This window comes from Cydia amplana, chromosome 16 (assembly GCF_948474715.1).
Source record: "Cydia amplana chromosome 16, ilCydAmpl1.1, whole genome shotgun sequence".
In the NCBI taxonomy this organism is placed as follows: Eukaryota; Metazoa; Arthropoda; class Insecta; order Lepidoptera; family Tortricidae; genus Cydia; species Cydia amplana.
The window spans coordinates 3,647,859-3,672,211 of NC_086084.1; the positions used below are offsets into that span (position 1 = coordinate 3,647,859).

Genomic DNA, 24,353 nt, shown 5'->3' on the forward strand with positions numbered 1-24,353 from the left:
TTTTCGACTCTGTGAAGGAGGAATAACCTGTGCTGTCGCAACCACAAAAGCCTATTTGCGAAATATTTTCCTGTGACTTATTCGTATAAGTACAAGTATAATTTGACCCGCAGATTCTAATCAACTGTGCGCAGTCACAGATCAGACTGATACTGGTTGTAAGCAGTGTAAATTATAATGTAGTGGAATTGTAGATTGTGGCCTTGTTGATACGGTCCGGGGTCGGGTCGCACGCGCACCACATATTGATATTCGCGAATCTGAATTAGGTTTTTCATTGACACCGAGTTGGGAATTAGAACAACCGATATTCAATGTGAAATTACTTTTATAGAAACCTGAAGCCAGTGTGTGACCATGGTAAGAATCAGATTTAGTAGGTAACAAAGCGGACAAGGCTTAACTCTAGTGAACTAGATAATATATCATTATGTACATAGGTATTCAAGGTATTAAGATTCAAGTAAAACTGTATAATGTAACAGGATCTGTTTTTAATAACAGCAATTTTATTTCTGTATAATACATGCAGTAAAAGCTTTTAGTGCCTTATTTGTATCTAAAACTCTACTTAGAATAGTGTCTTTAATGACTTTTAAATCGATTTGTGCAAATTGTAATTTATCTAAACTGAAAAATTTATAACCAAGAGAAAGCAAATGCTAATACCTAAGCAAAGAAGTCAAAGACGAAAACGATCTATAAGTGTGTCCCTTTACATAAAACGGTCGAAATTTATGTATTGAGTTGACTTAATACCAAGCTAATAGAAAAAGTAAACAAGATTTGGTTAACAACGGTGAAATATACTGAGCGAAATGTACACAGTCATGAATCATTGTGTTTGTAAACATTGCTATGAGTAAATTATAACTGCATATTATGGAACACACAGAATTTCCCTTCAAGGCAGTCATGGAAACAGGTTTTACGTACCTATTGAATGAAAACAGCAAAAGGGGTCACTATGAATTGAACGTCTTTAAATCATAAATGCCATTTGAGTTGACGAAGTTCCAAGATAATACATATTGTCCACTAGTCCAAACGAATTGGTTAGTAAGGAGCCGTTTAATAGCAAACCATGTCTATCATTACTATCAGACAGTGTTTTTAATTCGACTAACTTGATGTTGACAGTCATCAATGTCGTGTTAAATGGAACACATGACAGCGTCAGTTTCCATATTATCATTCCACCGATGGCTGTCATGTCGAGCAGCTCAAATTATAATTCCTGTGTCCACTGTCATGGCGCCCGTTCCGCACCCATTGCGATCGCAATCGATACAAAGCTACGCATCGATACATCGCTCTAATAAATAACAATCGATTGAAAAGCGAGCAACGAAACCCCGTAAATTGATGGTTCCGTAGGCACTACATATGTTGTTGTTGGTGATTTTGTAGAAAATAATGACGATTAAGATAAGGTGGGATCACACGTAAATGGTTAAGTAAATTGCCCTTTTTAGCATAAAAACTAGAAGACTAAACTTGCACTTAAAAAGACATCAGCGGCAGATTCAGGATTTTGATATGGCTCTCCGAAATTGACACCAATGAGAGTAGGTTTCGGCAGACACCCTTATTTTTTTCATGGAGTGATTCAGATGCTTTGGCCATGAGCCCATTAGCCCCCTTACCTAAATCCGCTACTGCTCCCACATTTATTCGCAATAGGTACCTTTCACGTCACATGACTTTCATCCCTGATGAATCATCAGTGATGATATTGATACTACAATATCATACAGTGTTAACACTGTTAACACTGCATTTTTAAATGGTTTACGCGGTACCATAAACTTGCGAACCAACTACTGTTTAATTTATTAATATCCCAACCTTCAATCTTCTCAATCAACAATCTTCTCCCAACAGTTTACACCATATATCATTCAATCTTTGACGGCAGTGGTGTTATCTTGTCAAGCCAGGTATTAACCGTTGATTCCGATCTTGGAGAAATTTCATCAGGCTTGTTTTTTCTATATCATCCAGTTTATTGCTTGAGCTCTTTCTTTGATATTGCTTTACTTTACGACCGGTTGGGTCTATGTGAGCCAATGAAAGGAAAATTTATAAGGACGAAAAGACTTGTAAAGGCTTACAACTAGTGTTAGTAAAGACCTCTTCTTTCGGGGGATCACCGTCACCTCCACTCATTTAGGACTCGATTCAGATTTTTAAACTCAGGTCATTATGTCGAAAATGTTTTAATATAAGTCTTGTGTAGAAACTAAATTTTTCAGAAATTCTCCAGATTATTACAGTTTCAATAGCGATAATTTTAATTACTCTTCATACTTTTTATTACTGGTTTAGAAAAAATATATATATAGGTATTTTAACTTTATTATGATATTTATAATAAACAAAATATGCCTTTTAGCCTTGGCATTGGATTATCTTGAGTTAGTACCATTCAACTTTTCAGATAACTTAAAAAGAAAACAGAGAAAGTATTATGCGATAACACCCATATACAATTAGTAAAGAGCCCTTATCACTCAAACCAATTACTCCCAAGTAATAATAGATGATATCTCAGTAAAAGACAAATGACTGGCCATTAAACAGTGCGTGTATTGATTGATAATTATTATGCAAATCATAACAAGAGAGTTGCATAAACTCGTTCACGGCCACAGACATATACGATTATCGATGTCATTATACCATACCAATAAAACTTCGTTTTGTTACCACTTTTTTAGGGCATTCTAAACTTTGTCAACCGCTTTAGCTCATCAGTAATTCTATTTGACACTATTTTCAAAAGCCGGGTGGGAATACCGGTAAAAGTGATGAGCACGAATAGATTCATTGGGTTATTATAGTAATGTAGCGGTGTGGCGTCTGATTTTTAACTTTTGCTAGTATCGCTCCCTTCTCAAACATGCTCCATTTCCCAAATCATACATTCGCTGATACTGACTTCCAGGGAGATCCGCCGACCGACCGCTGAAAAATCCAACAGCTGAGTAAAGCACGCGGCTCGGCTTGCCGCACTAAATAATGGAATTCTCGAATCTGTAAGCGATCTGGCCCCTATTTCACCACGGTGACAGGTGCAAAATTTGTCGACATCACTGTTACTGACGTCACAGGCCTCCATAGACTACGGTAACCGCTTACCATCGGACGGGCGGTGTGCTTGTTAGCCACCAACATATTAATTTAAAAAAACTCCATTATATCGCCAATAAATAAGTACTTATTTTGCGAAGCTAATGAAAATTGTCACAAGAAACACGACAATTGTCACGAAATTCCGACACAGAACTCATTTCGTGTCAAGGATTACCGAAAGTTCTATTAAGTCGTGTGACAATTGTCATCATCATCATCATCATAAACTTCGAAAGAGAAATACCTGTTTTTTGCCGATATAATAGTTTTTTTAAATAATACAATGATGGTGGCAAACAGGAATACGGCCCGCCCGATGGTAAGCGGTAACCGTAGCCCATGGATGCCTGTGACGTCAGTAACAGTGACATTTGTCGAATTGTCGCACCTGTCGCCGTGGTGAAATAGGGGCCTGATCTGTACACATTACACCGTTATGTTGCATTGCAAGCCAGCCCCCAGACCTCCAGTTGTATTTTTGGTAGCTTAGCTTACTATGAACCTAACAGCAATCATATGCGTAAATTCTCGTCCTAGTCCCAAACGTTACAGACATATTGGCGCAGGCAGAAGTCCGTTAATATATATGTCTTTCATCACGACACTGGCAATACGACCCATGTTTTTACACTTTTTACTATAAATACCTTGCGATGCACCAACCGTGCTCCGATAAGACGCTTTCTTTCCAACACGGATACTACGATGTATTAAGGTCTCAATCGGATCGTGACTGCAACACAATACTATGTATTAAGGTCTCATTCTGATAGCGACTACAACAGCGTTACTATTGCAATGTTACGGCTGAAGCGAGCGATATAAAACTATTGATTTTCTTAATAAAAAGTATTGCTCTCGTTGTTGCACTGCTCTCGAGATTAGAACGTTCAGTCCGTCTTTAAATTGATCAAAGAAAATTGTAAAATCTTTCATTTCCAGCTGCAGCAGTAAATCTGATGCTGTTGCATTCGGAATGTAACCTTAATTCGTTTGTCCCTGATTTTGTGTGATCAAATGTGCCAGAATCATGCAATGTGAGAATGCAAACTGCAATGTTGATTATGATTAATGAGCTGCAGGTAGCGAATGATATGGCTAAAGTAAAGTGGGCTAATTGTTTTAGTAAACGAACGAAATAGACCGAGATACGGCTGCAGAATTCTGCGCATCTCTAATGGTGTCTCTATACGATGGCCCAGATAAATTGCTGCAACGGCTAATGGCTCCTCTACACGATGGGCCAGCGCCGGCCACTCCAAGGGACGCAGCCATGCGGTAGAATGAGATAGCAATATCACTTGCTCCCTCTAACGCATAAATGCGTCCCTTGGAGTGGCCGGTGCTGGGCCATCATGTAGAGGAGCCATAATGCTTCCACGTCCATTTTGGAAACCGGTTAGATCACAACTGATGTCGCCATCGTGTAGTTGAGTTCCAATCATCGCAAGGCTATTTCGCTGGCCCAGCGCTGGCGCAGCGCTGGGCCATCGTGTAGAGGTGCCATAATAGTTGAGCGTTTTATGTAAGTAATGTTTTTTGTAGAGACAGTTTTCTTTCCAAGAGGAAAATAAGTACTTAGTGTTATTTTTATAAACACTTTCTTCTAATCGATTCGTTAGAACCGTAGAAACTTAAAAGGCAATAATTGGTTCATGTAGTTTAACTATGAATAGTGTAATCATGTAGTTTTGAATAACGTTGAGTTCAGATTGACACCACAATTCGAGGAGGAAAATGAAACGCTCGATAGTGATCAAATATTACTCGAATTTGGTATTTATCAAACGGGTCTCTATTGTTTCCCAAAAAGTTTTAAGTCATAATGTATTGTTTGCCCGCATTTTTATTAGTCATAATTCATTTGGTTCAGAAACGCGTGAAACTTTTCAGGATTGCCTTAAAACAAACCTTTTTTTTTTTTTTTTTTTTTTTTTTTTTTTTTTTTTTTTTTTTTTTTTTTTTTTTTTTTTTTTTTTTTTTTTTTTTTTAAGAGGGGAAATGCTTTACGCATACCACCCGGCGCGGGGACGGGCCGGGATGGTTATGTGGGACTCCCTGTTGTGGGCTAATGAGACCCCAGGTTTACCCACTAAAACCCCTCTGTTGCCGCCTCGCTGCTATAAGGCGAGGTCCCAGGAACGCCGAAGTACTCTTCCGCAACCTCGCCAGCGGCCGTCCGGACTCGGACCCGACCCTTGGGGAAATCACCCCTTCACCTCATTGGGCGCGTTGGCTACGCATCGCGCCCGCCCACGCAGGGACCTTTCTGTAGGCGACAGACGTCCCCGGGCCTGCCGCCCACAAGTGCCCTTATGGGGGTAACCGGCGGTCGTATGCCAACCGCCGCCGCCCCACGCGCTTGCGGCGCATTGGCTGAGAGGCCGGATCTTCCTCCCTGCCACGCTCCGCTGTCTCCTTCTGCACCATCACGTCCTCGCAGAAGGAGGCCACCGCCTTCCATCTACTCTCCCCACCAAGCATGGATTTTACCACTGCTGGCAAGGAAAGGTCTCTCCCCACTACGGCCACGAGAGCGGCCCTCTGATCCGCCCAGGCTGGGCAAATGGCCAGCGTGTGTAGCGCCGTGTCTTCGGCATCGCCGCAGTCGTGACATTGCATCGTTGGTTCCCGTCCTGCCCTCCTACACAGGTATCTCCCGAAGCAACCATGCCCTGAGAGGACCTGAGTAAGGTGGAAGGAGAGGAACCCCCCCTTTCTTCTGATCCATCGCTCCAGAACGGGTCGGATGGCTTCGACGGTCCAGTGGCCGGCACTTGGCGCCTCCAATCGCTCTTTCCACTTCTGGAGGAGCACTCGACGGGAGTCAAGTCTCCACCGTCTGACCTCCTCCAGAGGTGGTTGGACCCCCGTGGCCCGCGCCTCAGAGACACGCCAATAAACATCAGCGAGTGCCGCTGCGTCCAGGTCCCAGGGTGGAGTCCCCGCCAACACGCACGCTGCCTCGTGTGAGACGGAGCGGTATGCCCTCACCATCCTTACCGCCATAACCCGCTGCGGCCTCCGCAATTGGGCCTGATTTTCGGCGGTCAGGGTGAATGCCCAAATGGGCGCCCCATATAGGGCCATCGACCGCACAACACCTGCGTACAGTTTCCTGCAGCCCACATTCGGCCCACCGACGTTGGGTAGAAGCCGGCTGAGTGCCGACGCCGCTCCAATTAGTTTGGGAGCAAGGCCCTCAAAGTGTTTCTTGAACGTCCAACGGCTGTCAAGGACTATACCCAGGTACCGCATTGTCGACTTGACACCAATGGACGTTCCCCCCACCATTAAGCTGGAACCTGCCGGAGGGGCCTTCCGAGGCCCATGGAAACACAAGGCCTCTGATTTGTTCAGGGCCACCTCCAGCCCCAGCCTCCTAATCCGAGTCACGACCGACGCTACTCCCGCTGTGGCCCGAATTGACGCCTCCCTGAAGCTGTTGCCGCGAGCCGTTACCAGGGTATCGTCGGCGTAACAGGTCACGCTCACTCCCGGCAGGTTGGCCCCCCTCAACACCCAGTCGTAACCGATGTTCCACAGGAGTGGTCCTAGGACAGACCCCTGTGGAACACCGCACGATAGCCCCTTCTCCTCCCAAGCACTTCGCGCAGGGTACCTAACGGTTCTATCGGTGAGGTAATCCTCCACCGTCTTCCGCAGGTACTCAGGCACGGCATGGCACCTCAGTGCCGCCCTGATACAAGCCCAGGGCAGGGAGTTGAATGCGTTGGCGATGTCTAGAGACACCGCCAAAACCACGTCACCCCGGGTCACTGCTTCATCCGCTAGGGCCCTCACCCTCGCAATTGCGTCGATCGTGGACCTGCCCCGACGGAAACCGAACTGATGGTCACTGAGGTTTGGTCCCAGCCCCTCGAGGTGCCGGACGAGACGAGCAGCCACCACGCGCTCCAACAGCTTACTGGCCTCGTCCAGCAACACTATCGGCCTGTAAGCCGAGGGCGAGTCCGGCGGTCGCCCCTCTTTCCGCAGAAGGACAAGTTTTCCCGACTTCCACACACGAGGAAACCGCCCCTGCGCCAAACAACCGCTGAAAAGCGCCCTCAAGCGCGGCTCGAGTGGGCCCAACGCCAGAACCCAGGCCCGGCCGGGGACTCCGTCAGGGCCGGGGGCAGTGTTTTTGGCTCGGAGCCGTAGAACCGCTGCCCCCAGTTCACCTTCCGTTACTTCCGGCGCCTCACTCACATCTGCGACCCTCCCCCTGGGAGATGTCATGGGCGGAGGTATGTGTTCGTCCCTCGTCGGGAACAGGGCACCGACCACCTGCTCGAGGAGCTGTGGCTGGAGACTTTGCGTCAGCGGGGGTGCCCAGGGGCGAAGTTTCCGCCTCACCATTTTATACGGCCTCCCCCACGGATCGTTATTTAGAGTCTCCAGCATCTCCTCCTCGGCTAAATCCTTCGCCCTGCCGATCGCTCTCTGCAGCAGCTTAACGGCCGCCGAGTATACAGCATATAGACGCTCCTCCTCTGGCACGTCTCGAATCCGCCGCCTCCTGCAGTGAGTGTACTGGCGTCTTGCAGCAACGCACGACTGGCGCAGCTGCGCAAGTTCCGCAGACCACCAGTACACTCCACGCCTTGGGGGAATTGGGCCGACCCGTGGCATAGCCGCGTCACACACCTCGACCATAGTACTCCCCATTCTCTCCGCCTCCGCGTCGACATCAACAGGGCCTTCAGGGACTGATAACCAAGCTTTTACCACAGCTGCCTCTATAAATATATCCCGGTCCAGGCGCTTGAGCGCCCAACGCGGGCCATCCCCTCGCAAGGGCCGATTCAAGCCATTCGGGTCGGCCGGAAGAGTGGAGACCTCGAACCGAATGTATCGGTGGTCAGATAAAGTCTCCACATCCTCCAGCACCTCCCAACCTCGAACACGGCGTGCCAGGGCAGCATTTGCGAAAGCGACGTCAACGATTGAGCCACCCTGTTGCCGCACGCACGTGTTTACCGACCCTCGGTTGAGAACAACCAGCCCAGTTGACACCGCCCACTCCTCCAACTCTGCTCCACGGGCGGTCGTTGCCGGAGATCCCCACGCCCTAGACTTAGCGTTGAGGTCTCCGGCCACGAGCACCATACCAGGACGGCTTCTGCCGATCAGTGTCCCGATCTCGACCAGGAACGGTTCGAATTCGGCCAGCGTCCGGTTTGGCGAGAAATACGCCCCGATCAACATTGTGTCGCCAATCCAGGCCGCGACGTAACCGTGGCCCCTTTCTACTCTTTGTAGCGGCGGAGAACCAGCGGACGGATTGACGACTATAGCCGCTAGACCGTCCAAATCTCCGGCCCAATTATCTCTAGGTGGGACCGAATAAGGCTCAGCAACAATCCCAACTCCGATTTGCCATTCCGCCAGACTTTGTGCCAGCAGGTCCTGGGCTCTGGCGCTATGGTTTATATTCCCCTGTAGAAATCGGATAGCCATTATTAATCGAGAGCCATTCCCTCTGCCGCCTCATTACGGGCCACAGGTGTTTTTGTAGCCACCTGAGAAAACTGCGAGGAGACCCGGGGGCCATCACCAGCTTTCTTCCCCTTTCTCGGGCGTGATGTAGTGCACGCCTTGGAGCCAAGGACGTGACTTGCCGGCTTGCCCGCCGAATCGCACACGGCACAGTGGGGCGCCGCTGAGCACTGCGCCGCCTTGTGGTCAGGCTTCCCGCAACGGTAGCACAGTCCGCCACGGTCCACCTGCGCCTGACACTGCGCTTTCACATGCCCGCACTCCAGGCAGCGGAAGCAGCGCATTACTCTCGGCTCCAGCAGTTTGACCTGTGCCGAGGACCACCCCACCAGGAAACGGCCGCCATCGGCCACCTTTTTTGCCGCTGTGACGGGGCAGCGCACCCACACGGTGCCGAGACCACTGTAGTCCAAACGAATCTCCCCGGTTTTCACCTGATCCGTAGCACATTCGCCAACTCGAGCAACGGCGGCAACTACCTCTTCTGGGGTTACAGAGTCGTCCAGGTTTGATAGACGCAGCTCTGCACACTTCGTCGGCCTGGTGACCCGGACTCCTTCCCCCAACTTCTCCGCCAGCACCTGCGCCAGCTTGTCTGCCTTCTCGCTGCTGGTCACTCCCGGCAACTCCAGGACCCGCGCACCAGTGGCTGCTCGTCGGAATTGCAAGGCCGATATGCCGAGTTCCACGAGATTCACTTTGGCCTTAGCATCGGCCAGCACCTTGGCATACGTCGCTCCACTTTTCTCCGCCTCTGGTTGCAGCGTCAGCACAACTGCTGCTGACCGTGGTGGGCGGAGATTTCGTCCACCAGATTTAGGGCGAGTCTTGGCCTTCGCCTGAGGCTGCGGGTTCGACTTCGCAGCGGCCTTCTTTTTAGCCCTCTTGCTGACCACCTTGGTCCACTGCTGGTCCGAGGAAGCGGTTGCAGGGGCTAGTGGTTGGGGCTTTCTCGAAGCCGATGGACCAGCGTCGACGGCGGGTTGCAAGCCCTTCTTCTGTTTTGCCTTCCCGCCTTTGGGGCCCTCTTGTGCTGGAGAGGGAGGTGCAGGGGGTGCCTTCATATTGTCAGGAGCCACTGCCGACGTCTTGTTTTTCTTTTTACCGCCACTGGTAGGCACCGAAACGGGCGCCATTTTCTCTCCCGCCTTCTTTTTGTCGGCCGCCAGTTGGGGACGCAAGTTTCTGGCGGGGAGTAACCTCCCTTCCACTTCCAGCGCATCAAAGCGGGCATTCATCATGGCGACTATGGTTGCCCGCTCAGATGATGGCTCCACTGGCTCCTGCGAAAGTGTAATCGGCTGCGTCTGCATCGGAGAGGGTACTCTCTCCGACTCACGCTGCCGTAGATCCGTCTTAATTTGGGCTAACTCCGCCCGCAACTCGGCTATCTCCGCTTGCTGTCGCTCGTTACACTTTTGAAGGCGTTGTACCTCGTCTGAGGACAGCAAGCGCGTCGCCAGAACCCCTATGGCATCTACGATCGCGTCCCCTGCCTCCTTGAGTTTCCTTTGGTAGGTTCCTTTTAGGTTGCGGGAGCTCTTTGCTACGGCCTTTATTATTTCAACAGCGTCGGACGATTGTTGCACGAGAGCAGACGAAAGCTCCGTCTCGTTTGATGGATTTAACGGCCGCGACCGGATGGTCATTTTACTGACCTCCTCTTCGGCATTCAATCTTGATGCCTCGCGCAGCTCGGCATTGAGCCTCGCCTGTGCTGCCGCCTTGCTCATAAAGTCCGCCTTCTTCGCCGGCCTCGCAGCCGACGGCGACGCAGCGCCGTTCTGCATCTCTGTCTCTTCGCTTTCACTGCCGGACCTGCCGTCCTCGAGCTTTCGGCGCTTGCTACTCGAGTTCCAGAAGCGGCCCAACGACGGTGATCGTGACCGCGACCGCACATTGTACAGCGAGTCGTCCGATTCAGCCGATTTGTCATCGGCATCCTGGTCGATCTGAGTGAGTATCACCCTCGCCTTTGGGACCGGAGTCTGGCTCCTCAGCCCAGTCCGCGTTCCCCTTCTCCTTCCGTCGGCGCTCCGTGACTCACGCCCGTCGCCGACCGAAACATCGCCAGTTGTATCATGGACTTGTGTGCCTTCCATCAGGGCGTCCACTTCCACTGCCACACCATCGTTCAATCCTATTGGACTTCTTGATGTCCCTTCTCCATCGCCGGTTGTCGTCGTTTGGTCCTGAGAAGGACCGTTTGTTAAATTTGAATTTGAATTTTCCATATAAATCCCACGAGTAGGGTGACTTAAGCTGCACAGCGGTCAGAGAACCCCAATAACCAAAGTGCCCCTTATACACTGCAGGGTCGGGCGGTACTGCAGGTTGGTACATTAGTGGCTGATGATCACCCCAGCCACTCCGGAGCTCCGGAGCACCCCGATATCATGGACCGCAATACCGGGGGTTGTGGTTTTTTAGTGTGGTTTTCTCCACTTGGGCCGGCCGGTAAAGGCAAGCCCCCTGGCTCCTAAAAGAGTAACAGGCTGGCCGACGGTGACCTGAGTCTGCCCCGCTACGCCTAGCACTAGGAGTAGTAGGGCCCGCCGCCCCTCCTCATCGCACCAACGCCCTCCGGTTCAGCATACTTCCCGTACTCCATTACGCCATAGATGGAGGTCTTTGGGATAGTGTCGGAACCCGGGCTAACGGGGAGTGGCGTAATACCCCGTGTGCTGGTTTGCTTCTTGTACCTCCTTCCCCTCAAGCCTGCCCGGTATGGGTGGCCCTATCCGGTATAGCCTCGGAGATCAGCAGGACACTAAATGCAAACCCACCAATTCCCTCTTCAAGTCGCATCTGAGGTGTCCTCTGCTTAGTCAGAGGAGCCCAGAGCAACACCTTCTCGGCCTCTACGGCCGTTTTCCCTTCCCCCCCTTGTCGAGTTATTAGCAGCACCGATAAGTGATCCCTCGTGAGAGATTCCTTACCGTTGCCCCCAGGGTACACCAGCCAGGACCCTACCCTTTCCTGTGGATCCACGAGAATTCAAAGGAATTGGTAGAGCCCTAACCATCGTGGAGGTTACCCGACCTAGCACCCCGCCTTAAAACAAACCTAACCTAACCTAAATAACCTATCTGTAGAATAAATAACCTTACGAAAATTCTGAAAAGTTAACGGTTTCAGTTTTATGACTAATGATAATATGACAAACAATACATTATGACTTCAAACTTTATGGGAGACAAAAGGGACCCCTTTTCAAACACTAAACTGTCAGTAATCTATAAAATAAATAAATAAAATAACTTACGTTTTGTTTCCAGGATATGACCATGTAACGAATAGATGTCAATAACTAGGTCAACTCCCTTTTCTATATAGGTATTCAATGTCAAATCAGGCTACTTTTTAGGGTTCCGTACCCAACGGGTAAAAACAGGACCCTATTACTAAGACTCCGCTGTCCGTCCGTCCGTCTGTCACCAGGCTGTATCTCACGAACCGTGATAGCTAGACAGATGATGTATTTCTGTTGCCGCTATAACAACAAATACTAAAAACAGAATAAAATAAAGATTTAAGTGGGGCTCCCATACAACAAACGTGATTTTTGACCGAAGTTAAGCAACGTCGGGCGGGGTCAGTACTTGGATGGGTGACCGTTTTTTTGCTTGTTTTGCTCTATTTTTTGTTAATGGTCCGGAACCCTCCGTGCGCGAGTCCGACTCGCACTTGGCCGGTTATTTCACCTTGAAATTACTTGAAGCATTAAGTATTTCAATCATTTATAAGCATTATCGTTTAAATACTTATATGGAAGAAACGAGACAGGATACCGGATTAACTACATAGTTAGTAAAGAATTATTCACACTATAAATAGACATAATGTCACCTTGTATCCTTGACTTTCTTATGGCAAAGGATTAGGCAGTTGTGTTAACCATAGCTTAGTACAATAAGCTATTTCTGTAAGAGAGATACGAGACGGGCAACCGTAGATTAGCATCTACAAGATGGAGCATAGGTATACCTGAAATCTACGTAGAAGGCGGCATGAGTTCACAACTCTACTTACTAAGCACATACAACTTGACGTCAGGTACTTATTTGAATACAAAATCCCATGTATACCCATATTTCCTTAGAGATATAGTTTCGATAATTTAAGTTATATATTTCAGGCGGGCACAAAAGCAGTAGGTACTAGGTAAAACATATGAACTGACACGCGCATTAAAATACATGTATAAATAAATAATATATGTATGTTAATAATTCTGAATTGATTGATAGAATTGTATAATATGGCTCTTCTGAGGTGAACTTTTCGCTTCGAACCTTAATCTTTCAAACAAAGGCCATTGTCTCTATTATCGCAAAACCGCTTGCTCCCGACTTAGCACGTGCCAGTACAACATTCATATTGAAAAACAACCGGTATCGTCATAGTATTAAGGTTCAAATTTAATGTCACTGATATTCTAGATATTACGTTTTGGTAGTGTAGGACGATAGACCGCCCCGAAGCGATACGGCACTCATATTATTTTGATACTTAGTGTGGTGTTAAAAATGAAACCCGGTTATTTATGATAAAGCGTTGTATATTTGTTATATAACAAAATCAAAGGTAACAATGTAAATTTAAGATTAATAAGTTTAACATAGGTATAATCAACATTTTTCCGTGTAGGTATATAAACAGTTATACGTACTACTAGATAAAATCGTGTCATAAAAAATCAGATATAATCAATTTCTTTCTTATATTATAACCGACCTTTCTTCTGACCGTTGACACGTGACGTTTTGTTAGAAAAGCTGTACGCTTCAAAGTTCCACGTTTGCCTTACCAGTGTTTTTATTGTCACTGTGCGTCGGCATCACATCAGAGGTGCTAATTTCACAGTATCGTTATTTTAAAGATAAGAAAAAATAACAATGCTTGCAGCTGCACCTTTGTAAATTATTACATTTACCACCGCAAGCTAATAATTTAAATAAAACAATATAATAAATAACCACATTTCATTTTTAACATCACACTAAGTATCGAAATAATATGAGCGCCGTATCGCTTCGGGGCGGTTTATCGTCCTACACTACCAAAACGTAATATCTAGAATATCAGTGACATTAAATTTGAACCTTAATACTATGACGATACCGGTTGTTTTTTAATATGAATGTTGTACTGGCACGTGCTAAGTCGGGAGCAAGCGGTTTTGCGATAATAGAGACAATGGCCTTTGTTTGAAAGATTAAGGTTCGAAGCGAAAAGTTCACCTCAGAAGAGCCGTACTATAGCTATTTGACTAATCTTACTATTTTGGTAATTATTTGAGCTCTCGCGGTTGCATCGCAATATTCGCAATTCAATGGCGACCAAGCCCACCGCCGACTTATGTATAACCGCTTATTTTTGCCTTGTAGACCCTGGCCGCAAGATGATTCCGACGATGAAGACGTTCGGGTGACAAGTTTATGTATTTATACATGGTTTACCTGGCAGGTCACCTAAAAAGCCCGGCGGGCCGCAGGCTGAGTATGGGAGCGCCCAATGAGCGATCTAGTGACAAGTAATCTAGTCAGCAGACGGCGCAGTAAAAGTTATTAAGTATACAGAGACGCCATTAATGATGCGGTAGTAAAACAAAGTGACATGGGGTGAACGAATGGCTCACCAAACTCCGAGTTGTAAACCGTGGAGTATTTTAATTTTAGAATGGTTTTTGATGTTGGACTACCGTAAACGGATAATTTATGGTATATTTATCCTTACTGCGTAAGCAGGGAATTTTTCGAAATCGTAATTAATGTAATCGGGTGAATCAACTTTGTGTTACTCGTAGTTATGGTTAGTTGTCCAGAGGAAAACATGACTCTTAAATCCTGATTTTATTGTATTTATTTTACCAGATATGTAATTTTCTGGTATTTTTAACGATGATAATGGACTAAGTAATAAAGTTAGTAGAGCGTGATAAAATATTCCTTTTAACAAACTGTACATCAATGTATTGTCTTTCGGGCAACGGAACAGAATAAAAATAGAAAAAAGTTGATGGCCTAAACGTTCCTGTACAAAATTACACTCACTGATACAAAATACAATTGGTAATGTATAACTACACGTATTTAGCATTCACCTCCTATACTGTAAGTAGGTACAACGCCTGTAAATAAAATAAATGCGAAATGCAAGGCTGTATAATTAAAACACTATGTTACATTTTCAAATGCGAAAAATAATGGCTAAAACTTATAAGTGAATGAAAAGATAATGAACTAATAGTGCAAATACATATTGTTCAAGTTCAAAGCAACCTAAAAATAATAGCAAACCACAAAGATAAATTTAAAGTAGACTATAAATAAAGTAAAACATCGGAACGCCCGCATACGTGTATAAATAGAACAGTGCGGCAATGACACGGCTGCTTCCGATATGAGTGCACGCATTTCCACAAATTGGAACTGTTCCGTAATATAGAGAGTCAAGGGTAGGCGAATTAGGACACGGCAAGTGTTCCTTTTATTTCAAGTGGAAATCGATATAAAGGTGCGACTGATTTACAGTTTCACGATTTCCACACATAATTTTTTATTTTTTATTTTACTATTTGTTCACTGTACGTTATTTGATGTCTTTTTCTTCTAGTCTGTTACCCTCCGTGATTCTTCTCACCTGATGGTCTCATCGAAAGACCAGCGCTGAAAGCCACCAGCAACATGCTGAGATGAGGCCATTTTGTGGCACTTTAATCTTATTTTGTGTTTTCTTTCATATTATGTATTGTCTGTGCTTACGAATAAATTATATTCTATTTTATTCTATTCTATTCTATTTAATTATCGGAATTCTGAGAGGATTTTGCAGCAATTTTGAATGAGTGGAATTCCAGGCATACACAGGTAAAAAATTTGTGGTCTCTATACGGTTCTATACAACATATAGTGTTGTACTGGCCAATAAATTAAATGTATGTTTTATTTATGATTATACATAGTAAATATAAGTACAACATGAAGAAATAAATACATACGTGATATACAATTGTATTATGGCTAATTACTCTAATTAACTAATACATTATCTAAATGCTAAATAGACATAACAAAAATTATATACACACTTACGGTTCTTTTTCGGTTAATTAGATTTAAATAATTCTTAATGGATTTAAGTAAAGATACCGCCACAACATAAAATATTCTCTTATCACTATAATAAAAACGATAAACGGTAATTTAAGAACCACATTAATTATACGTAGGTACATATCTACAACTTAAAAATTAATCTTATATCAGCATATTTATAGTTAGTAAGGCTACGTTGCCAAGGCTACGGTCTCCTGGGTTACTCTTTTAATTATTGTCTCGTCTTTATGGCGTTAAAATTAACCAAACATGCATCTTTAGAGTAGTTATAAGCCCATTAATCTACCAAGCACGATTATATACCTAACTTGCTATAATATTTCCTCTAAACAAACGGTGCAACTATTGTCGCCTGGTTGACGGGACAGAATAACAACAAGAGATAGTTGATCAACTTGATTCACCTACTTACATATATTATGTAGGTATTGAGTAACTCGTGGGAGAACATTCACCCTGTAAGAAAACAGAAAAATAATACTACGTAATGTACGATGTACGATATTCTTACAACCGAGATCATTACGCAGACAGACGGGCAAAATGCCAAACAGTTTTTCAAAATTGCGCGAAGTATATTATTCTTTGTAGATCGTGGTTTATATATTTTGATAATCGCTAATATTTACTAAACTAGAAGCATTTCATACTTTCGCAACACTCACGCTACGGCAACGCTTATCAAACCATCTTGGATACTGTTGCAATAGTAGAAAGTGTTTCTGATGACTTAGATATTAGCGATTTTCAAAACTATCCCGCTTTTGAAGTTACCCCAAACCACCTTAAGAAATGTAGATGATGTTTATGTAATGAGCAGGTAACAGATACGGCACTAATTAGGAAAGCAAGCGTGTAAAGCAATTAAGGGAATCACCTCGATGAAAACAACAAACGACCGTGGTGACATGAAAGCGTGGCTGTGGCTCTTCTAATGGCGGCACTTGTTCCGAAACCTGAGTTTCTAATTAATTATAGGCTATTAAGTACTTTGTACATTACTCGTATAGGCCAATTGAAAGACAGAAAACTCAATCGGCTCAAATCGCCTAGAGTGATACGTGATACGGCCGTGTGATGCGGAGGGATAGTTATGTGACGCGAAAAGTATTGGTAATGAATTTGATGGGCTGTAAAAAATAAGACAATGAAGGAAACGTTGATATACAGTGTGAGAGATGACATGAAAAGAAAGCAGGTGAATGATGAAATGACGAACGACAGAGAGGTATGGAGGAAAAAGACATGCTGCGCCGATCCTAAGTGATAGGAAATGGACAAGCGAATGATGATGATAAAATACAGAATGCTACTGTAGAATCAAATATGTAAGAAGCTGGTAGCTTTACATTTTGAAGTTTATTTGGATAACCCAACGGTGTTGAGAATGATTTCTGCTGTAATATGGAAATAAGTATACGATACGCAATATTTCGCAGAATATATTACAATACCGTTGTACCTACTTTTGTTTTTTTTTTGATAAATAAATTGATTTAATATGGTAAGGGAACATAATTTCCGTTAGCTCATCGCATATGTTTGCAGTTTAGTCACTTTTTATAAATGTTATGGGTCGATGAGATAATCAAAAACTATAAAGATGTTAATAAAACCGAATCGAGAACCTTCTCCATGTAAAACCCAGTTCTAATCAGAACAAGTACTTAAAGCAAAGAGTAAAGAAAACTACTGAACAGTAAAAAATATATAGATCAAGTTACAAGTATCGATCAAAGAATTCAATAAAGTCTCCGTATAATCGATGATCGAGTTAACAAGCTGGATAAATGTATAAAAAGTGAAATGGATACCGGTTTATCGGTAGTAAATCCACTGAAAAGGAACTCTACTTCGGATCCTGTTTTGAACATGTAGTTGCACAGGTAACGTGGACAGAATTAGAACAGATTTAATGTGTCTAAAACAATAATGGATGACCGCTTCTTCATACAAGCGAAGTCCCCATTTTCCTCCCTGGACTTTTGAAGTGAAAACTTCTTTAGCGGCGCTGTGCACTTTTTGTGATGGGGAAAAAATGTTAAACTCGTAACAGGTGTCACGTGACCGTAAGACGTAAGACGGTCACGTGACCTGATCGAAAAACTGTTACTTCAATGTCATTGAGTTTTTCTTTATTGATTTAAATGTTAAATGCCATCTAGTGATGTGCTTAGGGGTTTCAAGTAATGCGACGAAATAACGTTAGATGGCGTTAAACTCAATTATACATAGTGCTGCAGACATTTTGCAATAGTGATTAAGTTTTCACTTCTGCCGGCACTCCCTGAGTGCAAACCGTTGTTTTTTTTTCATGGCATTTACTCTTGGATAAAGCCAGTTTGACATGCGCATTTCATTGGGAACCTTTCTGAAATAAGTACCATGTCATTTTCGTTTACAGTTATGTAAACAAGGAAAAAATGTGTTTGATACTTGAAAAATGACAAAAGATGTATGAGGCAAGATAAAGGCACGATAACAGATAGCATACAGACAGTCTAACTAATGAATTACAGCCAATTTACGAAGGTGAAGGTCTGTATTTACCTCGGAGGAATAATCAATGGAGTGGTGACACGCACTAATTTCTATGTGAAAAATTCTGCCGTTTTCGGCGCGGGGGGCGAGGAACGCACACAAATAATGTAAACACTAATGCATTTTTTGCATGCGTCGCTACACACGCACACGACAAAATTATCAAACACTAGCGTAAACTATATTCACACAAATACAAGAACAAACACAGACAACCCTGTCCGTGAACGAGATGATGTCAGTTCTAAGTAAACGTAGAAGTGCGAGGGACTTGTCGATAATATTGTCGATATTTTATTGACTGAATTTTAACTGTCAGCTTTAGTCAATTATAACCATCAAAAACACTACATGTAAAAAGGTGCAAGTCTCGCAACGCTCCCACCACAAAAACGTTTTGAGATGTAATGCTAATGTGAAACCAAGTCGGCCACTCTAATCAGTGCCAGGGGTGCCAAAACCGTATCAACAAGATATCCCTAATTTGCAATACGTACAATGACTTGGCCATCGCACGGCTGCATAATGACATAAGGATCATCGTCACCTATTAAAAATAATTCTAATTGAACATAACGCTAGCGCTAATTGCAGTTTGAGCATTACACATATTTACGAGTACCTACGGTACGAGTAAAGCATTATGTGCGATTGCCAAGTCATCACACGTATCACAAACCAAAGATATCCCACCGATACGGCTTTAACACCCCCTGGCACTGACCAAAACAACCGACTTGGTTTCACGTTACATCTCAGAACTTCCTGCAATACAAGCGCTGCGAGACCCGCACCCCCCACATGCAATGCTTTTGATGGGATCTCATCTCTTTTTGTAGACAATCCTTCTTTTCGGGTACTCATACGTCATACCCAGGATACTATGTATACACATATCATAACTAAGCACATCTTTATTCATACTCACATCGTACATATATCGTAGTGTACCTTTACCTACTATTTGTAGGAACTGCAACAGTAACCTTGTAATAGCATATATTTATATGGAATTACAAACTTACTTATGCAGTTCTTAGATCTTTAAAACGTGACTGATATTGCAATATTTTTAGGTTTTCGATGGCTTGATAAGCTGAAAACTACTTATGTTTAAAATTTATTGCATCTTTTGGAAATCTAAAAAAAGATATCAAAATAACAATATACATATTTATAATGTTCATATAGATTTTATCGATATTGGTTTTTATGGTGTCCCATCGCTAACTATGGTAGAGTGATACCAGAGTATTAAATTAAAAGTGCCTATTTATGGAAAATGACGGCAGTAAATACCTTAAAATAAATAAAATACAATACAAATATTGGACATGTCAAATAAAAAATATATGATAGAAACTAAGAGAAAAATGAATTTTCAAACAGTAGTAGGGTAGGTGCGTTAGTTTTCGTCCAGCTTTAGTTCGTCCACTTGACGAAATGGAATATAAATCTACATTGCTGCACTGCAATCTACTTAATGCAATCCTTAATGTCGAGACAATATATCTATCTACATAAAAATGTATTTGGCAAGTAGCAAACTAAATATCAAATATGTTATTTGCTAATCTGTCATGTGGACGAAAACTAGAGACTAGAGCATGGACGGAAACTAGCACAATGACCCTATATCGGTAATATCACGTTATGTATGATTTATATTATTTATTTCATTGAATGGACTATGTTGATATAAAAATAAGGTGTTATATAAAAATAATGTGTTATATAAATTATATAATAATAAGCAATGCAAATTAGAAGTTAGGTATACCTATGAATATTTAGAAAGTCTTCTTTAATATTACCCTAAATTAGATCTAGTACCATGAAGTGGTATCACTTTCAGATTGACAACGTTTTTTAGTTTTTTGCTAAATTAGTGCACTATTTGATAATATTTACATGTAATAGTACTTACATATGAAAATAAACGTGTTCTTTAAGTACGCTAGATGTGTCCGATCGGTTTTTACAGGAGAAAACGCTACAATTCGGCATTTTCTGCTCCTAATATTCCGCTTAGACTGACGTTTGCTGAATGGCGTATGACGTATGGCAACTAGTTTTATATAACCTCCTTGACCGGCGGCCGCCGACTTTTGGCAGAGGGGAACGCCTGTTAATGGCGGTTCCTTTTGGTTTATTATTCCGAGGTATTTACATTTATCTAGCAACTAGACTTTAATTACGTAAAGTAATCACTGAGGCCAGGTAATTACTATGATAGAACAAGAATTACCTATTCATGTTTTATCTAGTTCTAGTTAGACGAGTATGTAATGGTGGCCTCGACAGTTGATGTACACTTGAGTAGGTACACCCAGAGATGCGATTTATTTGAAATACTTCTATTTAAAATGCAAATACAAAATGCAAAATACCTATTTTGTATTTTGCATTTAAATGCCTTTTAGTAAAAAACATTTTGTATTTTATTTGAAATACTTTTCGAGATGTATTTTGCATTTTTAATATTCATTTCAAAATGCAAAATACTTTGTGATTAAGTTTAGCCAACATTACCAGTCAAACAAAATGAAAAGAACGAATGACGCTTGTATTGCCGAATTTGACCGATAGAGGCGTCTGCTAGCCATGCGCACCCTTTTTTTTTCTTTGGTCAGAGTGCGCGCCTTATAGCCGTTTAGACTCGCGGCTCGGCTCGCGGCGCGTCTCGTGGCTCGCCTCGACACACTCGCATTCGGCTTGTCATTCGGTTATAAACCTTATGCCGTGCCGTTAGTATTTAAATTATATTAGCTCGATGAGCTTGCGAGCCACGAGAGTCTAAACCGGCTATTATGTCTGACTAGTGTCAATATCAAACGAAAACGACGAACATTATCTATTCTATGGCTATTCTCATGATAAATACCTAAAATAAATAAAAATATCTGAGATTTGGTCAAAAGGTATTTTATTTTGAAAAAGTATTTTGAAAATACCTATTTTGCATTTAGCATTTGAAATACAAAACGCAAAACTATTTGGTATTTTGCATTTGAAATAGTAAATCTGAAAAGTATTTTGCATTTTGTATTTAAATGCTTTTTTAAAACCATTTTGTACATCTCTGGGTACACCGACGCATGTCTACAGCAAAACGCAAATATACAGTCGAAGCATAAATTTGTTATTTAAATAATGTTGCAGGCTATTTAAATCTTTGGTGGATATTTTACATTTTCCTTCATTTGTTCACGGTAAATGGATTTATAACCATGTGAAATACTTAAAGGTGGAGGTTCGCGCCGCGACAGAGACAAGCGACCGAGACAGAAGACCGCAACCTTCACTTGACGGTAGGCAACATATAAGCGACGCGAGCGAGACAGGAGACAGAGCGTTTCTGTCTCCTGTCTTGTTACCTTAAAACCTACTAGACGAGAAATAGTTACGATACAAGTGCGGAAAAGAGGAAATTCGAAACGGGTGGCGATAAATTAAAACACGACCGAAGGGAGTGTTTGAAATCGACACGAGTTGCGAATTACCTATTCGCACGTGTATCGTACAACGTTTTACAGTACATAAGGCCCTTTAAACTTTTGACATCGCACGAAAAGTGCTACTTTACGCACTAGTGCGGGAAAATAGGACCATATGTACTGGTAAACACCTTTTCATTTCACTCTCATTTCAGGTAAACGTACTTTCTAAGATACATATATTTGAGCGCGCCTGTACCAATCTGTTTACGGACGTCCAGAAGCCAATCGTAACTCCGACCATGACGTCTCGATTGCATTGCAATAAATAATGCACTTTATACTGGATCGATAAGAGCAAGTACGCCGTGGGAACACATTGCACGTGGTCGGGAGTAGTGATGGGCTGTTCCCGGGACTATTCCCGAGGTGGGAATGATCTTAACTCGACGAAGATTCTCCAGGATACGTAAAAAAAGAATTTTGGAAAAGGAATCAATGTGAACCTAAACGTGAATTTTTGGAATTGTTTATATTGGCAAGTTCATGATTGTCTCACTAATTTAAAGGTTTCTATTCGACATTACGAGTATATTATTCGACAGGTATTTTTTAAGGCATTAAGTAAAGAAGGAGAAATTAAGTCATCGAAATGACTGGTAATATGTACTCTAAACTAAAGCAAAATGTGATAAAATAAGGTTTTGAATTTAAATAATTAATCTCAAAATACAGTTTTTTAATGATGTCATAATGTCATAATATTATATATACAGGGTGTTGCCTGTAACACGAGCAAATAATTAAAACATATATTATACTCCTCAAACTATAAAACTTCTGTTAAACAACTTTAAAAAATTATGAATCCTTTAGTTTAGACTTCCTCTTTTTCATACAAAATAAATATTGCCTTCACAATGTACGCTGACATCAGTGTATTTGACGTTGCTTGTCAAGCTTTAAACATAACAAAATTTGCAATACATTGCGTCTTAGAATAAACTTTAAAGTGTAATAAAAATCAAAACATAAGTTATTATTAAAAGTTGCTGAACAAATGTTGGTCAGTTGAGGAGTACAGCCTACAGTTTAATTTAAGTATTGCTCCTGTTACAGGAAACACCCTTACCCTGTATATACCCTTTTTGGAAATATATCCGGTAAAAAAGGAGCATTTTCATTCCTCGGAATAACACACATCACTAGTTATGAGAGGCCACATCTCTAAACCGATCTATCCAATCGAATCGATTCGAATACTACTTTAAAAAACAATTTGGGATCACGATCGTGCCAGTGATAATTATTAATGGATGAAAATGGCCTTTAATTATGTTAATTTATATCATCAGGAGCCGTGATTTCAGTTATCAGATTACAATAGACGTAATCGATATTACAACAGGTGTTTATTTAAAAAATATCCTCTTTTTGCGACCACGCCTAGGGGCAGGTGTTTACACGATACAAAAAAAGTTACGTCAGGAATGGGTACCTACGGAAAAAATTGTATGTTGTTCTTCAAGAACTTACACGCTGCCCCATATATTTGAGGGACATTTACCCACGTTTGCAAACGACGATAGTTTTATCACCAAAAATTGAAGTCATCGTTTAATATACACGGAATTTTAAAACAAATATACACACGATAAGGTGTACAATGAAAAACGGTTGAGCAAACAGACAATGGTTCTGTTATCCCCAAGAGTATATCGTTCCTTGAGAAACATAGTGTCACTATACGAAATGATTTGTGCTTGAAAATTCAACTTTTGAAAAATGGAACAACGTCACTATTCGAATGGTTCCTAATTTTGTATAGTGACACTATTATGTTTCTCAAGGAACGATATTTACAAATGATCAGGTCAGCCATTGCGAGGCGAGGTCGAGTTGAGTTCGGTAAACCTGGACGGGACCTCAAGGGCTCCGAGATCCTTTTTCCCGACATTTCCATCCCTAGAGTCGAACCATGCTTTAAATGAGTCAAGGTACTAAAATAGCTCACCGTAACAACTGGAAGGCAAAGGCCAACGATATACAGCATGAGGTTGGTCACGGTGGACTCCCGGTAAGGGTGTTTGAGGGACTCATCGTCGCAGAAGAAGCCCCGCTTGTAGGGGGTGCCCCACAGGTAGAACGACAGTATGAGGAAGCCAACTGTAACAAAAATAAATAAAAATATAAGAATAAAGTTCATAAGTATTTATGATCTGAGGTAAAATTATGAAATTATTGATTTTGGTATTTACCAACAATTTTGTTGAAGGCTGTAATGGAAAATTTTAAATTGGTACCAGCATGCTAAACTAACGTGAATACTAAAACCAAAAAGAATATGCTAAAAAATTTGCTTTCTGTATAATTAATGTAAGCGGTTTAAAATGATACGTATTCGTAAATGACGACCACCTACAACAAATTTCATATCAAAATGTTTAATGATATACACTGATAAGCTCGTAATAACATGTTACCGGTTAACAAAAACAACTATGATATAAAAAATGAAGTCATTTGCATAACAAACCCAAGTGTGTTCGATAACACTGATTATGATTCTGTTAAAAAAGCAGTTAATAAATCAAAGACCCCAAAATCTAGGTGTCTT

At 42.5% G+C, this 24,353-nt stretch overlaps 1 protein-coding gene across 1 annotated transcript in view; it reads right to left on the bottom strand.

Annotated features, from left to right (window-relative positions):
- The window catches only part of LOC134655400 (putative phosphatidate phosphatase), a 95,342-nt gene that overhangs the window by 33,338 nt on the left and 37,651 nt on the right, over positions 1-24,353 (bottom strand). The window contains exon 2 of the mRNA XM_063510861.1: positions 23,751-23,902. Coding sequence (XP_063366931.1) covers positions 23,751-23,902 — 152 coding nt within the window. The remainder of the gene's footprint in view (positions 1-23,750; positions 23,903-24,353) is intronic.